The following is an 11,460-nucleotide window of genomic DNA, read 5'->3' as shown; positions in this document are numbered from 1 at the left end:
TAATCCAGGGATAACCATCTTGTCGGTTCTGCTTTTTAATTTGATTCCTAGCTTTGCATTATCCCTCTGCAGATCCTTAGTTCCCATTTTGCCTACGTCGTTGGCACCCACATGTACCACAACGACCGGATTCTCACCCTCCCACTCCAGGTTCCTCTGCAGCCCAGATGAGACATCCTGGACCCCAGCACCAGGCAGACAACACACCCTTCTGTATTCTTTATCATTGTGACAAAAGACAGTGTCTATACCCCTAACTACACTATCCCCAATTAACACTGCATTCCTCTTTATTTCTTCCTCTTTGTCCTGTGTCTGCACCACTGTACCGTGGGCAGTTTGCTCATCAACCTTACAGCCCTCATTCTTGTCCACACTGGGATCAAGAACCTCAAACCTGTTGTGCAGATTGAGAGGCTGAGGCCTCCCCGCTCCCCCCTCTCGCCCTTCCTCCCCGCTCCCCCCTCCTTCCTCTCACCCTTCCTCCCCGCTTCCCCCTCCTTCCTCTCACCCTTCCTCCCCACACCCCCCTCCTTCCTCTCACCCTTCCTCCCCACACCCCCCTCCTTCCTCTCACCCTTCCTCCCCACACCCCCCTCCTTCCTCTCACCCTTCCTCCCTACACCCCCCTCCTTCCTCTCACCCTTCCTCCCCACACCCCCCTCCTTCCTCTCACCCTTCCTCCCTACACCCCCCTCCTTCCTCTCACCCTTCCTCCCCTCAGCAGCACCCTCTTGCTCCTGACCCTCTGAGTTAGCCAGACTACGGGGTGTGGATCTCTCTTGTAACCCATTCTCCAGGTTACACTCCCTCTCCCTGATGAGCCTCAGTGTCTGAAGCTCAGAGTTCAGCTCATCTACCTTGAGCTGGAGCTCTTCAAGCAACCAGCACTTACTGCAGACATGGTCACTGGGAAGGACCTTGGGGTCCACCAGCTCCCACATCATACAGAAACTGCACATCACATGCCCCTCCATCACAGTCTTAGTGATTTCTAAACACAGTTAAGAATTTAAACTTACCTCGCCCTTTTCTGCCAAGCCCTGCTATCCAAAGCCCTTACTGCTCACTCAGCTTCCCTCTCACTCCGCTGCCCACTCCCGACGCTGCCCACTGTCTACAGCAATTCTCCTTTTAAACTTTGCGCGGTAAAAAAAATCCCTTCCCACAAAGCCCCGTGGCCCACTTTCTGTCTAATTTTTAAAGCCGAAAAACTGTTACAAAGCTCGCAAAAATCTTTACAAAGGTAATCGCTTACCTTTACTCCGTGTGACCTTCACTCTGCTCGCTCCTGCAAACAAATGAGTTACATGAGTTACATATTACAAATGAGTTACAATGCAGTCGTCCTGCATTGTAATTTCATCATGTTGACGCCTCATTTTCAGCTATGCCTGGTGTTTCTTCTGGAATTATCTCCTACACTCTTCATTCTGCTCTTTTGGGGGCAGGGGGGCGGTGGTGGGGGTGGTTAAACTAATTTGTCAGGGGGTTGGGAAAATGAGATGTAGTCCAAAAACCAGTGTTGAGGATTGTGAGGTACTGAGGAAGGTACAAAGGTCGCAGGAGTGTACAGGTAGACAGGATGGTGGATTGAAGTGTATTTACTTCAATGCAAGGAGCATCAGGAATAAGGCAGGTGAACTTGGAGCGTGGATTGGTACTTGGGACTATGATGCTGTGGCCATTATGGAGACATGGTTAGAACAGGGACAAGAATGGTTATTGGCAGTTCCGGGGTGTAGATGTTTCAGTAAGAGTAGGGAAGGCGGTAAAAGAGGTGGAGGAGTAGCATTGTTAATTAAGGATAGTTTAACAGCTGCTGAAAGGCATTTTGAGGGCGATCTGCCTACTGAGGTAAAATGGGCTGAAGTTAGAAATAGGAAAGAGTTGTCACATTGTCAGGAGCTTTCTATAGGCCCCCAAATAGCAATAGAGATGTGGAGGAAGAAATAGCAAAGCAGATTATGGATAGGTGTGGAGGTCACAGGGTAGTTATCATGGGCGACTTTAACTTTCCAAATATTGATTGGAACCTTTATAAGTTACTCAGAGAGTGGTTGGGGTGTGGAATAGACTGCCTGCTGTGACAGTGGAGTCAGACACTTTAGGAACTTTCAAGTGGTTATTGGATAGGGACATGGAGCACTCCAGAATTATAGGGAGGGGATAGCTTGATCTTGAGATTGGACATAGCTTGGCACAACATTGAGGGCCGAAGGGCCTGTACTGTGCTGTAATGTTCTATGTTTCTATGTCTATGTTTCTGTGTTAACCATGGTTGATCTTCTGACTTGGTGGTAATAGTAAAGTGGGGGAATATGCTGGGCCATGAGATTATAGAATTACGGTTGAATGCAATTCTGCTGCTGCTGATGGCCCACTGCACCTCATGGATGTCCCTTCTTGAGTTATTGCATTTGTTTGAAATCTATTCCAATTACCATGGTGACCATGCCACACAACATGAAGGCAGGTATTCTCAAAGTGAAGATATAACTTTGTCTCCACAAGGACTGCAATGGTCACTCCTACCAATACTGTCATGGATAAATGCATCAGCACAGACAGGTTGGTGAGGAAGAGGTCAAGTATGTTTCTTCCTCTTGTTGGTTCCTTCAAACCTACTGCAGTCCCAGTCTAGCAGCCACCTCATTTAGCATTTGGCCAGCTCAGTCTATGGTGATACTACTGAGTCACTCTCGGTGATGGACATTAAAATTCCCCAGCCAGAATACATTTGGCAACTTTGCCACACTCAATGCTTCCTCCAAGTGATGTTCAACATGGAAGAGTACTGATTCATCAACTGAGGTGGGGAGGGAGCAGTACTTGGTAATCAACAGGAGGTTTCTTGCCCATGTTTGATCTGTGCCATGAGACTTCGTGAGGTTCAGGGTCGATGTTAAGGATCACAGGGAAACTCGCTCCTTACTGTATCCCACTGTCCAATCACTGTATACCATTGTATATCACCTTTTTGGTGAAACAGGACAAACCCAGGGATGGTGACAGTGGTGTCTGGGACACTATCTGTAAGGTGTAATTCTGTCAATGTGACTATGTCAGGCTGTTTTGCTTACCTTGTCTGTGTGACAGCTCTCCTAATTTTGGCACAAGTCAGCAGCAGTGTTGTCTTCAGCTTACATGCATAAATGAAGTTAAAATTGGACTGCACAACATATGACACTTTACATTTTCTCAGGATGCACCAAAATGCTTTTTCATCCTTTTTAATAGTCTTGAAGTTAGTCACTGTTGTCATGTACGTAAATATGGCAGCCAATTTGCCAACAGGAGGGTACGTGTGATAATTGACCTGATAACCAATTTCATTGGTATTGATTGAGGGATAAATGTCAGCCAGGTCAGCAGAGAGCCTGCTAACTTTTTATTCATTATGCCCATGGCTATTTTATGTGGCATATTGGTCCAAAATTGTAGCTAAGGCTTTCAGTTGAATGACCAAAGTGTTGGGGACATGCACAGTTGTAGATATTTACAGCTCTTTGCCATTACATCTCTGAAAGAAGATCTGGGCCATTCTCAACTTACACTGGGAGAGGAGGGGGTTTGGTTTGTGGCATGGGTAGGTGGCCTCGTATCCAAGGACTAGAAATCTGTTTCATTATAAGGGATGCAGATGTCGTAATCATAATGTTATGATAACTCTAATCTGAAACCATTTTATAGCTGTTACTAGCTTGACTTTGTAGCTTGCCACAGTCAGAAAAAGTTCCACAAATGAATTAAAAAACAATTTGAGAGTTGAGAAAGTTTAAAGTTTATTAATAGAAACCATTCCTGGAGGGTTCAAAAATCTAGATCACTGTAGCAAATGTCTAGAGATTATATATATATAAAGAGTAGCTTGAAAGCAAACTCATTTTACAGAAGTTTCACTGAAACTTGTCTCTCAATCCTACTGTATCCGGCCATACTGAGGCTGACATTCAACAAGCATAGCTTTTGTGAGCTCTGGGGAAGACAATAATTAACAAATAGACAAGCTGCAAAAAAAGCTTTGGTTTGGGGGAAAGCAGGTTTTAGTAAAATAAGACAGGATCTGGCCAAGGTAGACGAGGAACAGCTACCAATGGGAAAATCTACAGAAGGGCAGTGGGGGCATTCAAAAGGAAATGGGGAGGGTGCAAGCCCAGCGTGATCCCTCTAGGGTGACAGATGGGAATAATAAGTCCAGAGAACCATGGATGACCAGAGATATTCAGGATACAGTGAGAAGGAAAAGAAAGGCCTTTAAAAAGTACAAGGGGAGAAAATCGGTGGAGGCATTAACGAGGTATAGAAAGTGCAGGGAGGAGCTTGAGAAAGAAATTAGGAATGCAAAGAGGAGATATGAGAAAGCTCTGACTGGAAAAAGCAGGGAAAATCCCAAGGTATTCTATAAGCATATCAATGAGAAGAGGATTATCAGGGAAAGAGTAGAGCCCAATGGGGACCAAGGGGATTATGTGTGGGTGGAATTAGAGGACACTGGTGGGGTGTTGAACGAGTACTTCACATCCGTCTTCACCCAAGAGAATGAGGATGATTGTATGGAATTCAGGGAGCGAGACTGTAAGACTCACTCCAGTATGGACACTGACCTCACTCCGGCATGGACACTGACCTACAATTAATTAGTATTTTTGCTTTTCTTACTTAACTGAAACTTGTTTTTGGCACTGATTATAGTTCAGTCAAGGCTTGGAGATCTGAATGACTACATATGCTATGGACAGCCTCCTGTTGCTCATTTACCAGATCCACGGCAAAGTTAAGTATTAGATTTCAGACTGTGAAATAATTTCCCTGGTTTGTCTGAAATCACAGAGGGAAAACTTTGGGAAAAAGCAAACTGTGATTGCACCCTAGAGAGAATCAGTCCCAATGTGTGAATGCCACTGCCTGAGATGGAGCCTTGTATGTTCCATGTTGTATTTGGTTGTGAGTGAGTTTGTTAAATATGGCACATCAATTAAAACATTACGAGCAACAAGTTGGTTGATAACCAGTCGTTGTCCTGTGTAACCCCACCTGATGCATTGATGGAAGTTACTGCATGTTCGGTATAAATGGGAAGCTCTGAGATGTAAAGGGACAGCCACTGGAGGCATCACCTGGAGACAAAACCAGAAAGAACTATCCCAGTGCTGTGTAAGTGGAAATGACCCTAGGACATTGGCTGAAGCCCATCATGCTACTTGCTTCTGTCAACATGCAGTCTGGTTAATAGACTGATAGATCATATCTGGACTATGTATTTTTCTTTTGGCACTGATTTACCAGAACTATTGATTTTTCATGTTAGCGCGAGTGGGCGAAACAACCACCAAGGACTCAGGGTGTAGTTCAATAAAGGCACAGCTTTATTTTCTTTTACGTCAACGGAGGTGCAGTCAGGACGTTTCCTTAGCTATGCTAATTTTTTAGGTGTCTCCATAGGTTGTTTGACTGGTTTAGAAGTGCTGATTTTGATGGGGTGGGGATGTGTTTTTTAATTTAGTTCCTGTAGGTGCCATCCTGTCCAGCTTCCCTTGTGTGCTAGCCCTCATTTGCATTCTAAAAGCATGCTCTTGCCTGCTAGTCTGTGTCTGTTAATTTGTGATTTTTAGTGGAGAGGCTCTGAGTGTAATTTTAGTCTGCTTCCATATTGTGTGCCCAATTTCATAAAATTTGTTGTCCGATAACACTCAGTTGACCTTTCTGTTCTGACAGGGTAGTGTCTAGCTCACTATGAATCGTTACAGTTCCTCATAAGATACGCGAAGTTCAAACTCTTGGTTCATTCTCTCACAACATATTCCTTTTCGTTCTATGGAGCTGTCCTCAGGCTCACTAAGCTTTTGTTCTTAATTGCTTTACATTTGGAAGTTTGAAGAGTTATGTGAAAATGATTTCCATCAATGTTCTGTTGCAGATACCTTGGAGCAAATTATGTGCAACACTGAGAAACGCAACATGAATTAATAAATCTATGGGATGGGTTCACCTGTTTCTTCACCAGACCCAATCATAGAGGTTGCTTGTTGTATGATATTGCATGTACCTGCTTGTCATTGCAATGTAAAGGTGCTTAGCAGAACAAGGATTTACATGGAACAGAGACATGCAATGCCCATGGGTATGATTTTTTAAAAAGTTTGTTTATTAGTGTCACAGGTGAAATTACTGTGAAAATCCCCTAGTCACTACAATCTCCTGTTCGGGTGAACTGAGGAGAATTTAACATAGCCTAACCAACATGTAGACTCAGAATCCCTACAGTGTAGAAGGAGGCCATTCAGCCCATCGAGTCTGCACCAACAACAATCCCACCTAGGCCCTATTCCTGCAGCCCCTAGTATTTACCCTACTAATTCCCCAACACCAAGGGTCAGTTTAGCATGGCCAATCCACTTAGCCTGCATATCTTTGGAATGTGGGAGGAAACCCATGTGGACACAGGGAGAATGCGCAAACTCCACACAGATAGTCACCCTAGGCCAGCATTGAACTCACATCCCTGGCACTGTGAGGCAGCAGTGCTAACCATTGTGCCACTGTGCTGCTTCATGTATAGAAGTACATGGCAACAGACTCAGAACAATCTAAAAGGATCCAACTTACATGGCAGCAGCACCATGCATGGCAATAACAATACTTTAATTAATTCATGGGTATGAGCTTTGGTCACAAGACCAGCATTTATTGCCTCATCCCTAATTGCCCTAAAGAAGATAGTGGTGAGCTGCCTTCTTGAACCGCTGTAGTCCATATGGTGTCAGTATGCCTACAGTGCTGTTAAAGAAGATGTTCCAGGATTTTGGCCCAGCAATAAGCAAGGAACAATGTTTCCAAATAAGAATGGTGAATAGCTTGGAAAGGAACTTCCAGTTAATATTGTATTTATTGTCCCTCTCCTTCTACATGGTAGCAGCCACAGATTTGGAAGTGCTGTCTAAGGAGCCTTGGTGATTTCTTGCAGTGCATCTTGTGGATGGTACACACTGTGCATCGTTGCTGGAGATGTTTGTGGATGGGATGCTGATCAAGCGGGCTATTTTGTCCTGGTTGGTGTCAAACATCTTAGGTGTTGTTGGAGCTGTACCCATCCAGGCCATTGGAAAATATTCCATCACACTCTTGACTTGTGCCTTGTAGATGGTGGAAAGGCCTTGGGGAGCCAGGACCTGCATTATTCACCACACGACTCCTAGGCCATGATTTTACAGCCCCTAATGCCTGGTGGGATATTATGATCCTAACCAAAGAAAACGGCAATTTAAATGGCCTGCCCCATCCATCAAGTTTCTGGTCAATGGTAATGCTTAGAATTCTGAAAGCAGGGGATGCAGCAATGGTAATGCCATTGGATGTCAAGGGGTGGTGGGAGTGTAACATCAGCATACTAATGGAGAAATTTCACAGAACCGAGAGAGTGACCTTAGAGTGCTAGTGATATAAACTACTCCTGTGCCAGAGATGAGTCAGGAGCACAATTTCAGGGTTTCACAATGTCATAATTTGTTCAGAACTTAAAGTGCTTATACTGTTATCTCAGCAATAACTTTAAAGAGGAATGAGTTGGCTCCTACCAAGGATAGGCATACAATGATGAAAAGACCTGCTGGAGGGATTGGAGTGGAGGTGGGGGACGCTGTGTGGGAGTAGTTATGAAATTTCTTCCTGTTTGTATTTTCCAGCTAACACAAATGATAGTAGTTGATATGGGAATGATTTCACTTGATTGATACGTGTCATTGGGTTTACTGTTCACCCTTCTGTAATTAGTATATTAAGCTTGCAGATGCTCTGCAGCCACAAACCAAGCCAATTCCAACATTCACTTTCCTGGTCCCTTGGAAAAAAGAATAAGAGCATCAGTGTTCTGTCAGAATAGCATATCTCCAAGTTAAGAGCAATCAAAATGGCTGACAATCACTCTTCATCATATGTAACCCCACCTGATGCACTGATGGAGATTGCTGAATCTTAGGGATAAAGGGGAAGCTCTGAGATGTAAAGGGACAGCTGCATCACCTAGAAACTAAACCACAAAGAACTAGTCTAGTGCTGTGTAACTGGAAATGATGTGGAGATGCTGACATTGGACTGGGGTAAATACAGTAAGAAGTCTCACAACATCAGATTAAAGTCCAACAGGTTTATTTGGTAGCAAACGCCACTAGCTTTCAGAGTGCTGCTCCTTCATCAGGTGAGTCACCAGTACAGCCTCAAAAATTTAGGAGGTTGAAAAGCATCCATAAAAACCCAAAGCCAGTGTTGATTACTAGTTGATTACTGGGGGCTGTTTTTCTGCAGCTTTTGGGTACAACCCATTCCAAGAGTATGCCTCGCTAATACCACAACCTACAAGGGTGGTGGTATTGGTTTGTTCAGACAGGATACATTTCTAGTGCATTTGACCTGACATGTGCTTTGGTAGAGTCAGAAGGAAGAAAATTGACCCACACAAAATAGTGCAACATCTTAATAGTTTGTAAAAGCTTTGTGCTGTTTGCTAGTTCAGTTGTTCCCAACCTTTCATCTGTCATGGCGCACCTTTATACTATAAAAGAATTGAGACACCTCCTATTTTCTTCCCTTATTGGGAACTTTGTTTTTAACTTCTTCCTGTCCTCTCACCTGTGTTTCTTTACTTCATGAAGTGTGTTGTTTTCAAACAAAAAGACTAAGCAATAGGGCAAAAGTATTGGGGGGGCTGGGGATTCTGTGTTGCCCCCCCATCATGGCGGCAGGAGGCAGCCAGTCATTGGCCAGCGGCAGGATCTTCTAGTCACACCGTAGTCAATGGGTTTCCCATTGAATCCACCCCTCACCACTGAGAAACCCACAGGGGGTTCACAGAAGCTTCTGAGGGCAAGAACAGCCAGAAAAGGCCAGCCATTACCTTCAGTCATGAGGTGGAGGTGCCAGTGTTTGACTGGGGTGGGCACTGTAGGAAGTCTCAACACCAGGTTAAAGTCCAACAGGTTGATTTGGAATCATGAGCTTTCTGAGCACTGCTCCTTCGTCATCTGATTACCTTCAGTTGCAGGGGTAACAAATGGGAAGACAATGCATATTGCCACCACCGTGTAAACTCAACAGCCAGAATTCTCCCAGAAATAGTCTAAATGTTGAATTCATATGAAAACTGGAGTAAGCCACGCTGTTTTTTTCAGTGGCAGTCTCAAAATGAATCTCCCACACTCTGCGCTTTGCAGTGCCTCAGTGTGAATCACACTGAAAATCAGGTGGTCGAGCCTATTCCCATGGGAGAGGCCGGCAGCATTGCGCTGAGTGGGCCATTGCGCATGCACGATCTGTCAGCGCTGAGATCGGAGCATGCGCAGTGGCCCCAGACTGCCAGCCTCCCAATCGCTGGCCAGCCCTGCGATCCTCACTATGCTGGCTGTGCGACCCCCTCCCCCCCAATGGCCCGATCACTAATCCCCGTACATGCCTGGCCCAGGTCGACCCTTCTCCCACCAGTCTGCCCCTCCCCCAAGATCCCAGCAGTGCTGATTCCACCCCTGCAGTCCCAACCCCACCCCAGCAGGCTGCCTCCCGCCTATCTCAATGGCCAGCCCTGATTGCTGGCCTCCCTCCCTCTCCCACCGATCCTGACTGCAGAGTGGCAGAGGGACCCCCACCCCCCATATCGGCCCTAGAGGCCCTGCCCCATCAGGTCCTACTCCATGCCTGATCGACAGTGCCAAGGATCCCCCCTGGGCATTGGCACTTTGCCCCTTGGATAGTTCCAGGGCCTCAGGCTGGCACTGCTGATGTGCCAATGCCTAGGGGGCACCACACCTGGCATGTGACCCTGTAGGGGACCCCAATTCCCCCCCCCACCTTCACTCCAGCAGGATTAGACCGCCAGCTCCCTGAAAGTGCGAGCTGCTGTAAACCCCGCTGGAGTGAAATACTCCTGGCAGGGGAGGGGGAGGCTAGCAGGCCTGGAGGTTTCAGTCCCAGGCCTGCTAATTCAATTTAAATTGTATAGTAATATTTACTTGAATAATTTATGCCACTCCCCACCGATTTCCAGCATAGATGTGAGATGCTAACAGGGCTGGACACCCAGCGCGGATCCCACATGTTCGGTGCTGCTTGAATCTCCCAGCACAGTGGGATGGGAGAATCACCTCCAAAGTTATTACAATTATGCAGCTACCCCTTGAAAATATTTCCTGCCAATTCTCTTTAATTACAAACCTGAAACAAGAGTTGCTTCATTAAACACTGACATCTCACTGAAGAGATTTAACACCTAGAAACCTGCTCTGAAAACTGCTGACAAATTCTGCCAAAACAGCTGAGGCAATCCACAATATTCTAAAACAATCAGCAATTTTTTAAAATGTCAATTTGCCCTTTCTTTCACTCCTTTAAAAAATTTCAGGAGCCAGATGTACATCATCGCCAAAAATTAATCAATTCTTCCTTGGTTTTCCAAATTGTGTTGCAATATGTCCATGAGTTTTTGAGATATATTGTTTACAAAGAGACTAAAAGGAGGGAAAACATTAACTTCACCCACATTCAGTGGCAAAGGTAATTATTTGCAACTCAAGCAAACTACTTTAAATATTCTGTGAAACTCACCTCAGCTTTAGCTTGTCCCCAGTCCTTGCCATACACAGCAGTAGCTTTCTCCTCCTAGCCAAGGCCACACATTCCTGCATCATAGAGATAAATAAGCACTTACAATCACATCAGATCACTGAGTCCTTGACATTGGTCAGAAATCCAAAAATGCCAATTATTTATAATTGGAACTCATCACAGAAACTAGAGATGTTCTTGCAATTTCCGATTACTGTGTTTTACCACAGCCGTAATAAAACTCTTTTTAACAGATTAGGTAACCTCAACAACTCCACTTTGAATACAAATCAATATAGGAAATCAAATACAGCACAGATTGAAAAGGAAGGAAAAGCCATAGCTTGTAAAGGAATATTCACTTGTCCTTTGTAAGCAAACATTAACATTCACACTGAAAAAGAACTCTGTGTTAAAAAGAAACAGACCCAAATTTTTCCACTGAGGTACATTCCGTTCAACTGTTTTGAATCTGCATTGCTGAACTTTTAAATGTTCTTCTGAATTAATTACAAAAGTAGAAAGTTTATGCCTTAGTTTTCCAGGGACATTTGTGAGACCACATCTGGAGTATTGTGTACTGTATTGGTTTCTTTATTTAAGAAAGGATATAAGTGCTTTAGAGACAGTTCAGAAAAGGTTAACTAGACTAATACCAGGAACGGGCGAGTTGCCCCACGAGGAAGGGTTGGGCAGGTTATGTTTATATCCACTAGGCCTTAGAATGCTACAAAGCTGGGAGAAAGCGGACAAGATCCCAAAAGGACTACAGATCACAAACCCACTTATGGATGCAGTAAGAGGGGATAAAACATATGCTAGCAGTGGCTTATAGTCCAATTTAAATTTATCTTAGATCAAGACGTC

The 11,460-nt window shown here is 44.8% G+C and overlaps 1 protein-coding gene across 2 annotated transcripts in view; it reads left to right on the top strand.

Annotated features, from left to right (window-relative positions):
- The first annotated feature begins 1,517 nt into the window (after window positions 1-1,517).
- The window catches only part of LOC145345053 (amine sulfotransferase-like), a 38,428-nt gene continuing 28,485 nt past the window's right edge, over window positions 1,518-11,460 (top strand). Inside the window, exon 1 of one of the 2 annotated variants that reach the window (XM_080192592.1) lies at window positions 1,518-1,635. In XM_080192592.1, the coding sequence (XP_080048718.1) occupies window positions 1,613-1,635 (23 nt within the window). In that variant the 5' untranslated portion in view covers window positions 1,518-1,612. The remainder of the gene's footprint in view (window positions 1,636-11,460) is intronic. The other variant, XM_080192593.1, reaches the window with a different exon arrangement.

This window comes from Carcharhinus amblyrhynchos, chromosome 7 (assembly GCF_965287045.1).
Source record: "Carcharhinus amblyrhynchos chromosome 7, sCarAmb.v2.hapA, whole genome shotgun sequence".
NCBI lineage: Eukaryota > Metazoa > Chordata > Chondrichthyes > Carcharhiniformes > Carcharhinidae > Carcharhinus > Carcharhinus amblyrhynchos.
The sequence above is the reverse complement of the archived record's forward strand: the minus strand, read 5'-3'. Positions and strand labels throughout refer to the sequence as shown.